The following is a 21,031-nucleotide window of genomic DNA, read 5'->3' as shown; positions in this document are numbered from 1 at the left end:
TATTTGGCTGAGGTAGACCTGCAGATAGATAGATAGATGAGTAGCGACACATTGGCATTGCCCTGAGGACACTGAATTTCATGACTTTGTCTCAGTACCTGAGAAGATAGAGGTGACAAAGATAGATCACTAAGGTTGATACTTTCTCACTGCATCGAGAAGTCAACAGACATACAGAGACTTACCTCCAAAAATATGATTACCACAGTGTGACATTGTGGATAACATTCTCGGTGTCTTGCTTGTTTTTCTTTACAGCTGGAGAATTTCATCCAGGAGAATGTGCACTCTGGGATGGAGGAAATGAAGAGAACAGTAGTGGACACCCAGACAGCTGCCATGCTTGAGATGAGAACCAATCTTCTAAACCAATCAGTGGAGCAGACTCGCAAACTGACAGACGTGGAAACCCAGGTGAGCCCAACAGTAAGGATTTGGGTGAACCTGGGATAACTTGATTGCAGCCAATCCAAATGAACAACTACAGGGGTCACCACCATGCAAAAACAAATGATTTCATTTGTGAAAGACTTGGCAAATCGCTAATGAAATACAAGTCAGATCTATCCCACTGAGAAGCCGTGCCCAAAAGTGGTGGCAATAGCTTTAAAACTGTTGGTATTTGGTTCTACAGGCTCTGATTGACACAATGAGTTGAGCTTGGCGTCTGACAACAAGCCAATTAAAACAAAGCTCAGTAGCACAATACAGATGTGTCTTCAATCATGCCACAGAGCTGTTATTACAGATTGGGCTTGTTTTGGTCCTCGTGCTTTCTTTTTCTGTTATCAAAGTCCCTATGAAGCCACAACCTGTACAAATATGTGAGCTGCTTTGTTCACATTTTTGTTTTAACTATAACTTCAAAACATGTCACAGGTGCATATGAGACAGTTCCTGCTCAAGTTTTCACAGTAAGATCAAAAAATGAGCATTATGAGCCTTGTGATCCATCCTTCTGCCTGTGCAGAATAGAGTTATTCTTCTGTTTTATTTATCTGTAGGTGTTAAACCAGACAAGTCACTTTGAGATCCAGCTGCTTGAGTACTCGCTCTTCACTAACCAGCTGGAGAAACATATTCTCCTGCAGACTCAGCAAATTTCACGCCTCAGTGAGAAAAACAGGTGAGTGTTCACACTCCAAAAGATTATTCAGGCAAGTACATTTCATACACCTCAAAACTTCCAGGGTGGTTTTTCTAGGCACTTCACTTTTACATTACATCAAATATGTTAACTTAAGTACAACACGCTGGAACTAGAGTAAAAATTATTAAGTAGTTAAATACATTTTGCTCTAAGATCTGGACATCATTATGTACTGCTGTGGCTGCTTTTTCCAGAGATCACCCTTTAGCCTAGAACTACAATACAGCTACCATAATATGGATTTTTAATTGGATTTTCTGTTTGTAAGGCTTTAGATATTGTAGATGATATTTTATTTGCTCACTTAGCTGCTGCTTGTATTACACTGATTCCAAACATGCTGGTGGGGCTGCTACAGGAAATATAAAACATATCTCTTCCTGTGGTACTCTCTCAGGAAAAAGCTACTTTAGACTGGCAAAATATAAAGGCCTACAAAATGTGTAATACTGTAATCAGTACGGCACATGGATGTGCATGAAACAGGTCCTTCTACTGAAACAACTGAAAATGAATATGCTCAATAACTCCAACTGATAGGAACAGGGTACTTAATGACAATATAATGCCTATTGTGTAATCATGTGTTGGTGGAGGGGACTGCTGCTGAGCATTAAGAGCAACTAAAAAGAGCAGAGTCATGTTTGTTTTCATAGGCATTAGATGTAAAGTGGCATTGGCAGGATATGCAGCACAATACAGAGCAAGTGAGAGCAGAGCAGCAGACTAAGAGCAACATTGTCAGGGCCGCTCAGCAGCCGCTGCCTCTTCTCCGCCTTTCTCTCCTCTGCTTTCTCTATCCTGTGGGCTCTGCACCTCAGCTGTGTTGCATTCCAGTAATTAGCGACTGGTTTGTCGATGCACACAGCTGGGGTGCATCCCGATGATTACCTTCGCCTCCTTATATAAACCTCTGGCAGACCCCCCGCTTTTGCCGGAACATTAACTGATTAACTCGGACTGTACATGTTGGTAGAATGCTACGCTGACAGACACTGTGCGTTTTGGCCACACTACCACACTACCTACGAGCTACGCTCATTTACACTACACTACATATTATACATATCCAAGTACCGTACCTTCCCATGTTATGTTCTTTTGATACTTTGTGTTCTCTTTCTTTACCTGCTACGGTCATGCTTTTTCCCCTAACACCTGGGTCTGCACACTTGAGTCCAACCTCAGTACTCCCTCACCCTACCATAACAATCATTAAATGTGTATATTATAATAATTAATAGCACAAGCTCATAAGGATAACAGTTTAAATGCCTAGGATGCAAAGTGATCCAAAATGTCATCTTTGTTCTATCAACACCACTGACTGTTTAAACATTGCTATGCTGGTTTACTGCCATGGTCTACCCGCTCTCTGACTGTTCTTCAAAGTAAGCTACACATGATAGAGGACAATTTGTTAGCTTGCGCTGCCACTTTTATTAAGTGTTGCCTCACAAAGCAAATATGAAGTGGAAGCAATTTTTGAAATGATTTGGAATGATCCAACTTTCCAGGCCACATACTGAGCTGATGTCTCAAGTAACACATATAGGATACACATTTAGTGTAGCCGATACACGCACGCAGGGCTGAAAAGTAGCTTGTTCAGTGTGGGTGTGTGAAATGTTTCAATAAATGACTTCTGCAGAGTCATCAGTCAAAGCCATAAAGATCAGTCTGCAGTATGAAAGTCATTTGTGATCTTCAGTTGGAGTCAGGAGTGTGGCAGACACACAGATGCACACTGTCACCTATGATCAAGAAGCTTAACATGCACGGCTGCTGTAGTACAGGGTTTTATTTTGTCATGTTGTAAGCCCAATGAGACTGTGTTTATTAGTCAACCTCTTGTGAATGTGCACTGCGAAAAGAAAATACTGAATGGATGGATTCTCCACCTGTACCACTCGCTTATACCTTATGCCATGGTACAAGCCAGCATGCATGTCTCTAGATTGGTACTTTTCTCCAGTGTTGGTTTTTGAAAAAAAAAATATAACACAGTACTCTCCTCAGTGAACTTTTACTTTTTGTCTTTGACAGTTTTCTAGAACAAAGGCTCTTAGCTGTGGAAGTTCGGTACGGGCAGGAGCTGCAAGGCTTGCAGACTGAAAAGCAGAAGCTTCAAGAGCTTCTGGAGAAGCAGAATCAACTGGTTAATCAGCTCCAGGGTAAACTGGGCAGCTCAACACTCAACAGCACCTTACTTCAGAGACATCAGGTCTTGCTCACAGACACTGTTCAACAGCTGCTCGCTATGGTTAACCACTGCAATGGTAATGCTTTACAATTTCTGAATGTGCAAATCTGCTGCCAAAATCAGTTTTAAACAAATGTTCTGTTATTGCAAAGTAGATTATTATGCAAATTATATTATATTAATTATTATTATTATTATGGAATAGGTCCTACATGACAGAGTACTGCCTCACTAATACAGTATACAGCAGAGAATTTATACTGTATTCCTATAGGTGCTCTGTGCAGCATTAATAGCATCAATTAGCAGCAGAATTTAGGGAAAAGGAGATCTACGCTAATTCAAATCACAAACATGCACACACGCCACACATTGGGATTTATGTGCAAATGTATAAAGTTGCCATCAGTGAATACATGCCTGCATGTTTTTGCAGAAATCTCCAATATGCCCAAGGAGGAGCCAATTAATTTCAGGGACTGTGCGGAGATCCTGCGCTCTGGAGTTACAGAGAGTGGGATATACAGCATACGCCTCCCAAACTCCACCCAGACTGTCAAGGTAGTAAAGGTCATTGGCCTTCTCCTGTAAATATCACCTCACTGACTGTGAAATGAAACTTCTTTGTAAGACATTTATCCTTTTGTCCTGCACTAGGGTAATTTCAATTGTATTAACTTTACAAACTTTCACCCAGCCTGCATAATGTAACGTTCACATTCTTCTTGTGTGGAGCAAACTCAAAAGGTTTGAGTGGTTGTTATCTGTCAAAGTAGCTCTAGTCCACACCTCCAAACTTATTTTCTTAAGACTCCAGGTATGCTAACACCTTACTCCAATTAGCTTTTTTGAGGTCATCAACTCAAGGGCTCACATACTTTTTCCACTAGTGAGGTGTTTATGGTGGTTCTCAATAAAGACATGAAAGATCAGATTTTTTTGTGTGTTGTAATATTAGGCACATTATATTCATCAGTACTCTTGACTTAGATGAAGATCAAATCACATTTTATGACAAATTAATGCAGAAAACCATGAAATTCTAAAAGGTCCACATACTTTTTCTTGCCACTGTATCACAATATATATCACAATAATGCTGAAGTTGTCAAGAATGCTGCATTTTCATGTAAAGTGGCCTTAAGTCACTTGCTAGCAAATAAGTAAATTTGGAGTATTAAATATACAGTAGTCTACATCAGTGTAAATATCACAGTTACAAAATAATTAAATTGTGAATTCTATTTCTAAAACCTGTTTTGTATGATAGTGTGATGTTTTTAAGACTAAAACTGGCATAAAAATTGATTTAATGTGCTTGAGGATCATCACATCATCATCTGTTTTCTGAGGTAAAAAGGGCCTTTTGACCTTGATTTGGCTTCCCCATTCTGGGCAGGTGCTTGAAAGTCTCATTTCATTTCTAAAAGATATGGCCAGTTAAGATGTCAAAACAGAGAAATCCTTTAGCATTCTGTGGTTAACACTACATGAATAAGTGCAATTCATTCCCATTAGTTCTTCCAAACATAGCTACATAATGGCAAAATGTGCAGTCAAGCAACAAAGAAAACAGTGTGTAACCAAACACCTCCTCCTCAACCCCCACTCAAGGGGATGAGAGAACATGCTGTGTTGGTTTTAGCTTCTCACCTGGTTCATATCATTGTGTGACACCCTGAAATGCATGTGTCCCCCTTTATTTCTTAGGTTTTCAAGGTATCCGTCAAATGACGTCATTTTTTGCCAGTTTTCTCTCTCTCTCTGCTTTTTTTCCTTTTTTGTAGACCTCCCTTTTACTGCTACATGTAACATGTAACATTTTGTCATTAATCTCATTTAAATGACACCGTTGCCTCACAGCGAGAAGATTTCGGGTTCAGGCCCCACCCGGGACCTTTCTGTGTGGAGTTTGTATGTTCTCCCCGTGCTTGCGTGGGTTCTCTCCGGGTACTCTGGCTTCCTCCCACAGTCCAAAGACATGCACCTTAGGTTGATTGGTGATGAATGTAGTAAACACTCCGGATTGATTAGCTGTTAAGGTTAAACAGCCCAAAATAAAAAGCTGGATTGGTATTTGTTTAAACTGATATTAAAATAATATTAAAGGATTTTTATTTATTTTTATTACATACACATCCCCAACTTTGTCTTAATATTTAGAGAATATTTTTAAAAAGTGTTTAATAAACCTACTCTACACTCCATTTGATGCCAACTTTTGATAAACTCTTTCTGATATATCCACACTTTGTTTAGTAGTGAAAAGCACCAACTTCTGTTACAGTGGCTTAAGGGATAAAAGCTTGTTGTAATCTTCCTTTATTTCCAAAGGTGTTCTGTGAAATGCAGACTAGAGGTGGTGGGTGGACTGTGCTGCAGCATCGGAGAAACGGCTCTGTTGACTTCCATCGTGGATGGAGAGAGTACAAAATAGTGAGTTCTGCAGATGATAAGGTTAGGGTGCATCGTTATGAGTACAGATAGTATGGCTCAGTTTATTCAACTGGACAGGATGTTCCAATAACTATCCATGGGTGGTTTGACATCGAGAGGCGTGGGAGATTAACTAGCCTGTGATCCCAGGTGACCTGCATTGTGTATTTGGCTGCCTTCATGACCTCTACCACCCTCTGCTGTTATTGCACCTGTTCTTGTTCCCTCTCTTTGTTATACTCCCACACATCCATAAACACACACTCTTGCACAAACACATCATGTACGTCAATGATCCAGAGAGTACTACTACTATATCAATCCGCTAGATTAAAATTGCCTCCAATTTTAGGGAAATGCATGTGTAGTAAAAAAATGCAAGCCCCAAAACGCCAGTACATAGATTAGAACACAAAAGACTAAGTTCTTTTTTGCCTGGGACATTCATGTTTTAACACCTTTGGCTTTTGTTCTGTATGGACTCACATGTTGACTCGTAATGTGTTTTTTCAATAGAATTCATCCTACAATTGCACAATAGAGAATAACATAAAAAACATATACTTACAAGCCTTTTGAACTGTGTTACACAGAACAAACAAGGAAGGGGTTTTGATTGAACAAAGTAACAATTTGTCTCTGAACCATGACAACAAAGGGCACGGTGACTGCAAATAAAGAGTGAGAAAGAGACACAAAAAAGGTTAAAAACCTCTTTCAATAACAAGATTTTTACAAGTGGACAATAAGTATTTGACTTCAGATGGGGAGTGGGAGTACTGGGGCCCTGTAGCTGGCAGATAACGTACCCACTAAAATGCTTCACTGCCCTGTCCACACTACATATAGTCAGAAGCTGTGTTAATCAAAATGTTGAACCCCAGGTCTGCTGTCCAGACTATTGTCAATTAGCATACAGTATACATTCTCAGATTTATTTGGCCTTTTGACACTGTGAGTCCACCTCTCTCATTCACTTGTGACTGCCGCTGAGATTCATGAAGCAAAGCCATATTGATCTGAGCAGTCTTTATAAATGATACAAACATGAAAAATACAAGCAGGAAGGTCCTTGAAGAGCTGGACATTTGGATACCTGAATGGCTTTTCTAGCTGAAAGTATGCTGAAGAACTTAAACACCAAAAAATGTACAGAAGACACCAGAATAATAAATAATTGGATAACAATAGTGTGGATGCTCAGCATCCACACAAAACAAATAAAGAACAGGATAACATAGTGTGAATGCTTTTCAGCATCCACACAACACATTATATCAGAGATATAATACATGCATCTTTAAATTATGCTAAAGAAATGAGAATTTAAAAAAAATAATAATTACATAGGAAAACTAGACCATTTTACTTCATAGTGATAACACCTAACTACTGGGAACTAATTACTTAAAAGCAATTAGTGATTTAAGTAAAGTCAAATCTTAGAATTAAAGCCAAAGATAATGGGTATAATGGGTAAACTGATCTTACTGCTGGCTCTCAATGTCCATTTTGGATGCTCAATGTTATTCTAAGGTCATGTTACCTTAAGTTAGCTAACAGAATTTTACAGGCATTGACAACAAGCTGCATGCTCAGTTCTCCATGTCAGGTTAACTGATACCAAGACCTACCAATGCATCAATCCTATTTTCGTCTGTAGTTTTTCTTCTTAACAAAGCTTTAAGATGCTATGCACTATTAGAAAGCTCTACGTCTAAAGAGCATTTTAGGGTCCACATATCATTGTAACAGTCACCCACCCCATTTTGCAGCATTATAGCACACAAAACAGAAGAGTCGAGCCTTACATGTCTCTGCTGTTTGTAGCCAAGATGTGGCCTTAGCTGGCCATGATTATATCACAACATTCAAATTTGTTCATTTGAATTAGTCCATCAAACATGCTGTCATGAGGGTAAAAAATCTAAAGCTGTAGTAGTGCTGTTTGCAATATGCAGTCTTTGTTCTGTCTTGTTTTAAATTTTTTCTTATTTTCTGGTCCACTGCTAACTCTAACCCAACACCATGTTGTATTTTTGCTAGGCTAAACACATAAACAAAATGCCTACAATAATTACATGCGTATAGCTCTTACATTGGTCGGTCAGACCACTGACTGATATAATAAACCAACTAACTCAGTGAGCGACAGCCTACCTTTTTTGCAATGAAATTGTGAGTTCAAAGAGGTATGACTCAGTCTGGTAGAACGTATGTTTCTAAGTCCTACCCTGCTGTGGTTTCACTGATTTATTGTCATTCATTTTAAGGCTATAGAGAGGGTATGTAAATAGTTGTTCATTTTCATTATTTTTGTGAATTTTATTAATCTGCTCCAATATAATTTGTACAAAAATATCAGGCACTGTATCAAACTTTTTTTTTTTTTTTTTTTTACAGAAATGGAGGCCGTATGGGAAAAACCCCACAGACAGCAAAACTCCATAGTGTTACTCCAAAGTCTTTATCACCCAATACCTAACTACTACAGACCTCATATGCTCTTTTATACAATTTAAAATATTTTGATGAGCCAAAAGGAAAAAAAACTTTGACTATGTTTTGTGCCAGTGAAACTTTTGTCCAGGATCACAGGCCTATTTCATAAATTAACAATTAATGTGGTCGACTACTAATAAAGAAAATTGCTTGAAATTTGTATCCCTAATTCCAATTATTGATTTCTATCTGCTAGCTGCTAGCATTGGTTGTTAGTGTTCAAGTAGTATTTACCTTCAACATACAGACAGACTGGAATATTTTCTTGGTATAGTGGAAAATTAGAGCAACTTTATCCCCGAGCACTGAATTTAAGAAACCACTTGGACCATTTTAAAGATGTCATTTAAAGGGCATGCAGCCATGTGTCTGCCTCCATTTATTACTATACAAAAATAATGTGCAGGCAGGTAACACTAGATCATTTACTGACCAACACACTCCGCTGATCTCTGAACAGCAAAATCACACAATTCATGAAAACTGTTTTATAGTCTCAGTTGACTGACCACTGGCTGTGGGAGGGGTGTATTTTACTTCATATACTCAGTGGACTGTCTTAAATCATCAGAATGATAAATATGACTTTTGACACTCCAAAGCAGGTCACCTGTTGTCATTCCCCTTGTTAGAATATTTTTTTGTTCTTTTGTTTCCCTGTCTTTGTGTATAATCCAGGGCTTTGGAGAGCCATCTGGGGAACACTGGCTGGGGAATGATATTATACACAAACTGACCCGCTCCCAGGAATACAGTCTGCATATTCAGCTAAAAGACAAAGAAGGGAATGAAGTCTTCTCACATTATGATCATTTCTACATTGATGGAGAGGACAATAACTACAGGTAACTGAGCAGCATAAAATAAAATTAGGCTATAAATAAAAATGCAAACTTCATTCTGGTTTGTAATGATGTGCAGTGTTCAGATCAAAATTCACTCTGAATAAGCAAATCATTCAGTTACAAAAACTGCAGCAACTAGTAATTAGTAATGACTGCAGGTTAGTGCAAGATATCACACAATAGTAAACTAAAACACTTCTTACTGTATACTTTCAAATCCAATTAAAATATTCCTTTTACTGTGTCAGAAATTTGACACGAATAGGACTATAATAAAAGTGCAGTGGCAAGAAAGAGTATGTGAACCTACTGGAATTTAATGGTTTTTGCATTAATTTACCATAAAATGTGATATGATCTTCATCTAAGTCAAGAGTACTAACATAAATGTGCCTACAAAAACAACACAAAAAAAATCTGATCTTTCATGTCTTGATTGATGACACTCATTCAACATTCAAAATGCAATAACCTCAACCAGGTGTTTCCTGTAGCTGTGGATCAGACCTGTACATCGTTCAGTAGGAATTTTAGCCCATTCTTCCTGGCAGAACCGCTTTAGCTCTGTCATATTCTTTGGACGTCTCCCATGTATGGCTCCTTCAAGTCATTCCATAGCATCTCTATTGGGTTGAGGTCTGGGCTCTGACTTGACCACTTCAAAAGGCAGAGTTTAGTTTTTCTGAAGCCATTCTGTTGTGGACTTGCTCTGGTGTTTTGGGTCATTGTCAGCTGAAGTACAGACAATCTCACAATCCTGAAAATTTTTTTGATACACTTGGGAATACCCTTTTCACGCCAGATGTAGTGCTACGTGTTCTTTCCAAATAGTTCAATCTTAGTTTCATCAGTCCACAAAACATTTTGCCAATACTGCTGTGGAGTGTCAATGTGCTCTTTTGCAATGTTATTTTTAGTAAGCAGCAGCTTCCTTCACAGTGTCCTGCCATAGACACCCTGCTTGTTCAATGTTTTATGTACTGTAGATTCATGAACATAGATGTTATCCAGTTCCAATGATGGCTTCAAATCTTTGGCTGTCACTCGAGGTTTTTTCTTTACCTCAGTGATGAGCCCATTTTGACTGGGCGCCCACAGTAGAGTAGCCACAATGCCAAAGTGTCTCCATTTTATTTTCTCATTCTCTAAGCTTTCATATTGTCACACTGAAGTTAAAGAACCACTTGGATCATTTTGAAATGACACTCAAAATGATGAGTTCAGTAGAGGGCACAGAGCCAATTTTGTCTGCTTCCACTTTTCTTTTCCAATCACCTGGGCTACCACTGCCCCCGAAAATCCCCCAAAGAAAGTGATATCCACTTGAGTATAACAGGAACACACAGCAATACCTCTTCCTGCCAGGAACTGACAACTCAAACAAAGCTCCCCGGTAACCATGCAATTACTAATGTCACGGACCAAGCAGTAAGGCAAAAAGACACAGCTTTCAAAGTTCAAAACAATGGGCTTTTTTATTAATCCAAAAGTAAGGAAAAAATACAAACATTAACATCAGATAAATTGCACCCTAAAGGGCAAGAGGTAAACGAAAGATAAGGAAACTCAAAATACAGCAAACTGAACTGTTTGATACCTCAACAAAGACCAACTGACCTAACAAGTGACACACACAGGGGAACATATATATTGGCTGGCCAAACCAACAACACACACAAGGACACCAAAGACACTACCAAAATAATCAACTAATAAACACAAAACAGTCTGCTCTGAATAAAATATTTCCTTTAAATGTAAAAAAAATTAACATAACTTAACAAATAAAGTTTTAACATAAACTACCAACAAATAAACAATAACTTTCTCCCAAACTCCCCCCTTCATTGTATTGGGCACTTGGTGCAGTCCAGGCCTAGTGGGAGGTATTTAAACCTGCTGCTTCCTCAGTCCAAACTTTTGGCTGAACCGTCTCCATCCATGAACCAGGAAACATGGTAACTCAAAAGAAAATTGACACATATTAACAATACAAAATGAATCAAACGTGCATGCTCATTGATCAATTCTGTATGTCTAATATCAAACAGTATTACTACAACTACACTACTACAGCTTAACCTACACACATAAAGAAATTACCCAACCAAGTCGCTGGTTGCTGGTGGTGGCTTAGGCCCTCACATGGTGAAGGCCAGGACTGAGGCCTTCACAACTAACAAGATTAAATGTGGGTGTACTGAAGTCATGCTTCCTCCAAAACAGACAAAAATAAAACATAGACCAAAATAGTTGGATTTAGATTTCATATAAATTCACAGGAATTTGCCCTCATTTTGTGGAAGTACTGTATATGAAGATTGATACACTGAGAGATGACAAATCGTAATCATATACAGATGTATGCTTTCTAAGATCCTTAATAGTGAAGTAAATTGCATTTGCCTGAGTTCGTTCCATATAATTAGCAGGATGAAACTGAATGTTTCACAATTTTCCTGTAGGCTACACCATGTGAGGTGAAACACCTGACTGAATATAATCCCCTCTGTATCTCGCTATGTATTTGCTCTCTGCCAAAATGAAATTTTACTGTCAGATATGCCTAGAGGCATTAACAAATCAGAGTGAGAAAGTAAAAATGAATTACATCCTAAAAACACAGTATCACTGCCCTAACAAGAGAAATTTCAACTCAACAAGATTTTTTTTTTCTCTCATCACTTTCAATATTTTGTGGTATTAAGGAATCACAGACCCAATGGTTTGATAAATAAGACTGTGCTGTGTTCAGTTTACCAACATAGCATTTCAGAGGTACTGAAGTTCAGAGAGGTTTTGGGCACCAAGGCGAACGAGGAGGGATCCAGCTTTAGATGATGAGCCAGGAATCCAGAACCAGAAGAAGTCCCTCGAGGATATATCTTGTCTGTACAAAGTTAGTTTACAAATCAGGGTTGTTCTTAAATGAAAATGACAATAACTCGTGGTTTGTCTTTTTGGCCAGCGTGCTTATGCTTGGTTTAGCAAGATGGATGCCAAGAGAGGAAAGAAAAAATGGAAAAAAAGGAAAAGACAGTTCTGCTTTAGTCCATTTTAGTAAACTTCCACTTAGTGGCGAAACCTGTGAATTGCACTAAGTCTGGCAAGTGCTTACATTAACACAATATAGTGGGGCTTTAAGGGGCCAAATTAACAGGGTTACACTCTTTTTTTTCTGTTCTCCCCAAATCCAGTCTCCATGCAGAGGGTTTCACTGGCACAGCTGGACGGACAAGCAGCCTTACCCACACTGGCACCCAGTTCAGCACCAAGGACAGAGATAATGACCGCTGCACCTGCAAATGTGCACAGCTTGCATCTGGAGGTATGCTGCTTCTTGCAACCTCTGCTACTCGTCCACTCTTCACAATCTGTCTTTCCACATATCCCATCCTGTTAAACATTCCCATCCACCAAGTGTCCAAATGTCCCAAAATGTATTTCACGTTCCTTCTGTGCCAATATAAAGTTACTGCTGACTTGAAGCTGTATATTTGGGTGTTACATTTCATGAGCTTAAATTCAATTATTTGGGTGTTACATTTCATGAGCTTAAATTCAATTAACTCTGACTTTTTCCTTGAACTCTCTGGAACATTTCCTTCCCTACAGGTTGGTGGTTTGAGGCTTGCGGTCCGTCCAACCTGAATGGTATATATTATCCTGCCTCATCCAGTGTGGTTCGCTACAATGGCATTAAGTGGTACTATTGGAAGGGACCAAATCTGAGGGCTACTATGACAACCATGATGGTGCGCCCTACATACTTCTGATGTTAGATTGCAAAGGGAATGTCATGAATATAATGAACAATATCCACAAAATGGATATTGACACTTTTGAATTTTGGAAGAAAATTCAAAACAAACTGTTGGTGGTTTTAACTTCTGGACACCTTGGAGGCATGATATAACTGTCTGGGATGTATTCAGATTTTCAGTAAATTTTGAGTGAGGAATTTCACACAGGTTCCCAAAATATATTTTAGTTATGACTGTTCAGCTAAGAGAGAAAGGAGATATATGGTGTTAACTTTGCTATTGATGGCAAAACACAAATGATCTAATCACATTCTGCAGTGACATAGGACCAGTTATTCAAAACAACTTAAACTGAATGAATACAACTGATTAACTTTTAGACACTTTATTGCTATACTTTATATTATATTATAAAGTATAAAAACTTATACAGTATTTGGTGTTTATTTCATGTAAATACATTTTTCAAGCATTGTGACCAAACTAAGATGATTCACAGTGGTAGAGTTTACAGAATGTAAACTAGTTAAAAAAAAAACAAAAAAAAAACTATATACTGTAAAAGTTTAAATTTCACACTAAAGGCTTGATTAACTCGGATCGGTTTATATTCTTTATCTTTGTCATACCTGATGTTAAGCATCCCATCCAAACCTAAACTGTAACTTAATTCAAGTAGCATCATTGGATTGTAAAGCATCAGTACTTGGTATCTTGCTTGTTCAAGAAATAGCTTCTCTATGTATGGATTCACTAAATTTGTGAAGGATTTGCCCAGGCTGAACTGCCTTTGATGTACTGCTCTATTAGGAAATATGCAGGAGCTGCTAAAGATTTTATAAGTACTCAAATGGATAGTGCTACTGTCCCTGGCCACAAATGTGTGTGTGAAATCATGCTAGAATCAGTGAGGAACCCACAAATATCACCAGTGGATCCAATACCAACAATGGAGCAGTTGTGACAATAGACCTGAACCGCATGCTGTAAAAGCACCTATACACACAAATACACACATGCACATGCTCTGCTGGCATGAAGTGATCCCATTGCCAAATTTGTTTATTATGGCCTCCAAGGGCTGGAAAAGCAATAGATCACAGCTGGGGGAGGCCACAGGTGAATCCATCAAATGACTTTAATAAAGACCACTTGATTTGGCCTGATGGCTCAACAGATAAAATGGTTGTGTTGAGGTCCAGTGAAGGAGACTGGCGTCTGCACCACATGCTTTCTCTACTGTACTTAACCCATCTTATAAACAAGGACTGGTACATTTGTAGGTACAGAGGCAGGCAGACAGAAGCTTTTGCCCAGCGTTAGAAAATATAAATTTGTGACAGTCTAGCTCTCACTGTAAAAAATTTCCAGCCAAAAAAGGTTTATTTTGCCACTTGTATTACTCAGAGATTATCCCCAATACAGAATGTGTAAAATGTGGCCCAGGTTTGAGTCAGGGTTGCGTCAGGCAGGGCATCCGGCGTAAAACACATGCCAAATGTCAACATGCAAGTCGTCAGTGTGACGATTCGTGACCCCTAACGGGGAAAAGCTGAAAGTGACTTCCATGCACTATAAATTAGTCTACAATTTAATACTTAAACTCTTCTTTAGTATGACCATCACTACAAATCCATGTTGCTTGGACAAACATTGTTGCACAGAACCAAAAGACCTAACTTTTAATTCTAACAATGGTCCAAGGCATTCAACAGCAAAAAAAAAAAAGACAAACTGACAGAAACTGCTTGGTTCAAATAGTTCAAAACACTGAAAATATTATTTTTGATGTGGAGGCTTTTAGATTTAATTTTTTTTTAAAACACTTGGAACAAGCAAATATACAGTGTAGGCCATTTGATAGCATTAAACAAAAGACATTTTTTTAAACACCTTTAAAGCTACTTATAACAGCCTTATTCACTTTTTTTTAGTGATAGTTAAAGAGCAAAACCACACTCATTTCTGTATAATAAAGATGTAGGAAAGCTAGAGCTGGCAGTCAGGTAGTTTAGCTTAGAATAAAGGCTGGAAACTGGGGAAACAGCTAGCTTGCCTCTGTCCTAACAGCACCCCATATCCCACTACTTAACAGGCTCCATCTAATCTTTTAATCCATAGCAAATCATTAGTATTAAGGTGTAAGTTCAGACAGAAAAGAATTTTCAACTTGCATTACTTGTGCAACTGTGATCTCTGGACTGTGAGCAATCTGTGTTTATTTCCCCCACAGCCAATGTACCAACATTATGGATGTGTGCTGTAAAATTGCTGGTGGCTAACTGTAGCTTTTAAATTTAGTGAATGGTAATCAGAGTTCTATTGATCTTCTCATATAGCTTTTGTTGGGTAAAATTATTAACACAGTCATACTTTAAGGTTGATTCTAACATTTGATTGAATTAAGAACTTAGTTAGTAGAAGATTGACACTATGTTTGTTGATTAGTTAACCTGTTTGTTTACTTTGTGTGCGTATGGTTATTCTATCATAATAAGAAAATGAATAGTTACAATTTATTTTATAGCATACATAAGTCTATATACTTTAATCTCACAGTTATGTTTATGTAGTTACATGTCACCCTATGTGTTCACTGAATCTTGGTCAGTATTTACTGTCAGTCAACTGGAGCATTGTTTAACATCAAAGGGGGACTGGTTCACTAAAACACTGAATCTCATTAGGTTTACAGCTTTGACAAGGAGGGTCCACCGTTTAATTAGCCAAATGGAAAGCCATGCCTTATATAGTGTAGTTAGTTAGTAACAAAGAAAGAAGTGAGTGTAGGAATTTAGACAGAGTAGAATTTCCTCCCTCTTTAGGAAGCTGCCCTTCCCATTGGAGCAGAAAGGACGCAGGAGGAGGATGGATGGATAGATGGACCAATAGAACAGCACGAGAGGACCAGACCAGCCTACAATGGCACATCTGAAATTTTATAAAATCAACTGAGTTGAGGAGGATAGCGTTCCCTCTCGTCCTGAAGACGAGTTGAACGGTTTTGCTGTTGAGGTCAGGGCTTCAGATAAAGACGGAACCCAGAGCTTTGTAAATTGCTTTATTTGAAGGTCCTTTCAGTAATGATAATAAATGTTTGAAAGGTGATATTTGACTCCGATTATTCTTTATAAAAGAACACGCTGCACTTTCTGAATAAGCATATTTCCTCAACTGTCTGCTTTAGGGTGGAAATGAGGTCAATATTGGGAACTAGAGATGATCAGCTTTTACACTGCCCAAACATAAGAATGTTTTAACTTCTTAAAATGATGTGAGTGATGTATGAACAGTATGAGCTGTTCTGTTGTGATTTCCATACTGTGTCAGCAGTATTATTTCCAACAAAGAGTTGTGCCAATAAAGCAATTCAGTTCAACTAAACTGAGGAAGACAGAGAGAGGGCAGAAAAAATATGTTTGTGGGTGAGTGCGAGGGCATATATCTTCATATACATTTTGTGTATATACAATATACAATTTAGGCCATTTGATAGCATCAAACTAAAGACATTTGTTTAAACAAATGTCTGCTCGCTCGTGTCCCATACTGAACACTCACATGACATTGGAGGGGAGTGGAAAATCACATTAGAATCCCTCATAAGGAAGAGCACTTTAAATCAAGCAGTGATTTTCAAAGCTGAAAATATAGGCGCAAAACAGGTTTAATTAAAAAAGATTAAATTTTGCGCTGCTCTAAAAAAAACTAAGTGACAGCAAACTTTTAGGTTAGAAAACTGAAGTGTAGTTGTGAATATCAAAAATCATAGCTAAGTCCCACATAATGAGATATAGAGCTGAATACCTATGGCTGTACCTCAGTGAAATGTAGCCTAAACATACTGCAGGCCAGAACATAACTGCGGAAATCCATGGCAATCCGTGCTCCTGTTTCTTGTACAGTACATGTTTATTGTTTCATTTATGTGAAGTGTTTTAACACTTATGACAACATTATCCAAAAGAATTGCTAACATCACTGAACAGGGTAACTGGCATAAACTAGACAGCAGTGCAAATGATTTGATTAGGTGATTGGCAAATAATAATTTGGTGTCAAAGGAGGATGGGACATCTGTGCATTTGATTGGAGGGCAGTTTACTGAGGACAGCAGCACAAGCAACCAAAAATAAAACAACAGTGGTAAGTGAGATGTGTTCATGCCAGCCAGTTTCCTTGATTGCATCCACACTTCCTTCACTCTCATCTTAGTCCTACCTAAGTAAAATGCAACTGGAAAAATGCAAAGAGAGAGGAATAGAGTAAAAACATTTTCAGAGACATGAGACATCATTTCCTTTAATCCTTCATCTGAAGCAAGTATGTGTTACAGGGTTGAAGAATGAGGGGCTACTCACTCTTAATGCAACACATTTGTTTCTGTAAAAGACAAAACAATAGTCATTTTCAGGAGTGCACTCTTTGCCTGTACTGTGCACTCGTTCATCACGTACTGACTTACTTTTTCGGCTGCATATATCCAGATAACACAATTAAACTTAGCTCAAGTACTAATAACACACATACAATAGTACTGGCCAAACACAAGAAACAACCACTCTTCTTGTAAGCATATTACAATGCTGATTCACAGCACTTATACATTCAGACAGGTACATCATTTTGAACATGACCATCATAAAATGACCAAACTATATGTCTTTTACCCTTATACTGTGGTGTTTACATGAACTCAACTTAGTACAGTTTTTACTTGTTTCTAACCAGTTTTTAATCCTCTCATGAACTGACTTATTGAATAAATGTGTCTTAAATCAATGTCTTGTACTGTATTTATAATTTCTTTTAACCCAGAGTACAATGACAATAAGCATTTCAACACTTAATGTGGTAACTACATACAATTTACAGAGTACACCGTGCAGCTCCCAACCAGATACAACATGCGAACAACACTGATTCTAGCCTTAGCTCAGTAACAGAATTGGCGCTAGTATATTGTCCACATGTGCACAGTTCAGCTCAACACTCCATGTCACTCACACTTCAGTCAAACCACACCCATGCTACAACCGTGTGCATTCCCGAGCATCTACATTTCCTATTTTGGATCACAGAGACATTGACAAGTTCCCTATCAAGCTACTGCAGTTGCCACGGGCCCATGTCCGCCATCTTGATAACATAACGTAGCGACTGGCACTCACGATCTCACACACACTCACACACACGTCAATTCACTCTTTTCCGCTTGATATGCGTCACTCCAAAGCACCAAAGAATCACCACTACTGCTATCTATTATTTGTGCGTTGCCCACAACCTGCTTACCTGTAAAATACAAAACAGTAGTCAGTTTCAGGAGCGCACTCTTTGCCTGTACTGTGCATTCGTTCATCGAATCATCACCGCTGCTATCTATTATTTGTGCGTTGCCCACAACCCGCTTACCTGTAAAAGACAAAACATTCGTCATTTTCAGGAGCGCACTCTTTGTCTGTACTGTGCACTCGTTCATCAGATACTGACTATTTTTTCAGCTGGCGTCAGCTACTGATGCCTAAGGCATTGAGTGCCCCCGCTGGCGAGGCTGAGCACACTGGCATGAACAGTCCCCTTTCTTTTACAACACACACATGCACACTGTCAATTCACTTTTCTCCGCTTGATATGCGTCACTCCAAAGCACCAAAGAATCATCACCGCTGCTATCTATTATATGTGCGTTGCCCACAACCCGCTTACCTGTAAAAGACAAAACATTCGTCATTTTCAGGAGCGCACTCTTTGTCTGTACTGTGCACTCGTTCATCAGATACTGACTATTTTTTCAGCTGGCGTCAGCTACTGATGCCTAAGGCATTGAGTGCCCCCGCTGGCGAGGCTGAGCACACCGGCATGAACAGTCCCCTTTCTTTTACAACACACACATGCACACTAGACCAAGCACCACATAGACTCTTGACAGTAGGTTCCTCAGCGGTTTTGCCCCATTCATGACACTAGTTCAAAATTAAATGGGGGCAACTATCTTTACACCCATAAATCACACAGTGCCACATATGAACCAATTTCAAAGGGGCATGTTTAGGCCATAAAAACTCTCAGAGGATGGTCTCTCCTCTATTGCCACTCATGACTCCTCCAGGCAGCCTCCGCACTCCTCAGTCGTTGCTCTTCAGGGCAGGAATCATAGCTCTGGGGTGTCTTTCAACATGGCGAAGTAGAAAGATTTCTGGGTCAAGCAAAGATTGAGGAACACTCAAATAAGGTAACTGGGATGAACCCTAAGTTCCTTTCCCATCAGCTAAGAACTACAAAATAATGTTACAACAGCCTCGGTTCTCTACTGGAAACAAATTCCTTGTGTGCAACATACTTGGCCAAATAAAGGTGATTATTATCTACAGTAACTGTTAATCAGAAAAATGTCACCTTGTTCAACAAATGACAACACACAGTACCAAGTGAGCATAATCTGAACTCCAATGTGTACTCACAGATTGCTGCTGACCAGGTTTATCACCACAGCCCATCCTTTTCCAGTTGGATGATTCCAGCAGGATAATGTGCTATCAGATGCATTAATGTGCCCCCGAAATGTTTGCAGAAACAGAGTGATGCTATCAAGTCAGCATGGGCCAAGGTCCCGGTAGAAAGATTCCAGCATCTAGTTAAGTCAGTGCTTCATGGAATTCAAGGTTGCTGTATAGACAAATAGCAGGACCACCGTTCAAGTACTGTATGTGTGTCTAAAGCCTGCGACAGCCTGTTGTGCTGTCCAGATCCACTGTTGTCCAAGAACTATTAAAAACACACCAGAGCCACACTGTTGTACAGGCTGACATGTTTCTTCATTAACATAATGATGGGCAGGTTATTTTGAGTCAATTCCCTGTACACCATTATGCTGCAGTAGGCTAGTTGTTAAGGCGCAGCGCTCTTGCGGCGGCGCCCCGGGTTTGAATCCAGGTTGCATCAGGAAGATCATCCGGTGTAAAACATGTGCCAAATGTCAACATGCGAGTCGACAATGTGCTGTGGCAACCCCTAAACGGGAAATATTGAAAGTGACTTACTTTCTTTCTTTCTCATTTACAAAAGTATTGAGATGGGACAAATGGGTTAGGGATTTACTGACAATAAAAAACAAGTATAGATTATTTCCAATATTACAGTACTACCAATATTTTTCAGGTGAAGTTTTCAGACATTACCCCCAAAATATCCAGAAAAGGTGTAGGTACTCTTTGGACCCTTACCGCTTATTAATTAGGACAAGAGTCATTAATCCCAAATGCAAATTTTGAGGTACCATTTAAGTAATTTATAAGGACTTTCACCATTTAATACTAAGTAAGCAGTATGCATATGACAATGCTGAGCTGCATATTTAAGTCAGGGATGTTTTCAGCCATTATACAAGTACACATTCTTGTATGTATTATTGTATCTAACCAAGCACATATGTACTGTATATGACTGTGTATGTGCGTATGCAGTTTATTCAGTGTGAGTGTGTTTGTGTGCACCTCAGTGCTCATGTCTGTGGAAATGGCAGCTGGTCTTTGGGGCAGTCTGAGGCTGGCCAGGTTCTCTAGTATGTGGGCAGAAAACAGAGGAGCTGCTTTGGAGAGATTTTTATGTTATTAAAGCTAACTTGTGTGGCGAGCTATAGAGAGATAGGAACTGCGCACTCTTTCAGTGCTCATGCTATGATGACATGAACAGTGTGTGTTCCTCAATTTATGACCATGCAGTTGAGAGCAAAAGTGAAGAGAATAAGATAAGGACTCTACACAGTAAATTCTAATGAATTAAGTTTTCTAAAATAAATAAGAAACTGATTGCCTTTGGAAAAGTACTGTAAAAGAACTGTAACAAGTTGTGTGAGCACTTAATGTACTGTATTTCAGTACTTTAATACTTTACTAAACTTTAATACTATGAGTCACATTAGCTTAATATACGTCTGCCAGAACAAGTGAACTTTATTTGAAATTTGTAATACACTGCTCCTAATGTTCCTTAGTGTAGTCACCTTCAATGAAGCTGACAGAAACTAAAAAAAAGAATACAGTAAGCCCCTATAGGGACTGAATTCAAGACTAACCTTTATCATGGTTTGCATGGTGTTTTTTTTTAAGGACAGGATGAAGCCACAGAC

General features: G+C 38.8%; 1 protein-coding gene across 2 annotated transcripts in view; it reads left to right on the top strand.

Annotated features, from left to right (window-relative positions):
• angpt2b (angiopoietin 2b) overlaps positions 1-13,273 on the top strand; it is a 16,902-nt gene extending 3,629 nt beyond the window's left edge. The window contains exons 2-9 of one of the 2 annotated variants that reach the window (XM_020586400.1): positions 259-414; positions 1,005-1,126; positions 3,197-3,324; positions 3,790-3,914; positions 5,688-5,789; positions 8,970-9,136; positions 12,334-12,464; positions 12,752-13,273. In XM_020586400.1, coding sequence (XP_020442056.1) covers positions 259-414; positions 1,005-1,126; positions 3,197-3,324; positions 3,790-3,914; positions 5,688-5,789; positions 8,970-9,136; positions 12,334-12,464; positions 12,752-12,912 — 1,092 coding nt within the window. In that variant the 3' untranslated portion in view covers positions 12,913-13,273. Of the gene's footprint in view, positions 1-258; positions 415-1,004; positions 1,127-3,196; positions 3,430-3,789; positions 3,915-5,687; positions 5,790-8,969; positions 9,137-12,333; positions 12,465-12,751 lie in introns of both variants that reach the window. The other variant, XM_020586399.1, reaches the window with a different exon arrangement.
• The last annotated feature ends 7,758 nt before the right edge of the window (positions 13,274-21,031 follow it).

This window comes from Monopterus albus, unplaced genomic scaffold, assembly GCF_001952655.1.
Source record: "Monopterus albus unplaced genomic scaffold, M_albus_1.0 scaffold404.1, whole genome shotgun sequence".
In the NCBI taxonomy this organism is placed as follows: domain Eukaryota; kingdom Metazoa; phylum Chordata; class Actinopteri; order Synbranchiformes; family Synbranchidae; genus Monopterus; species Monopterus albus.
Note: the sequence above shows the minus strand (reverse complement) of the source record. Positions and strands in the feature narration are given on the sequence as shown.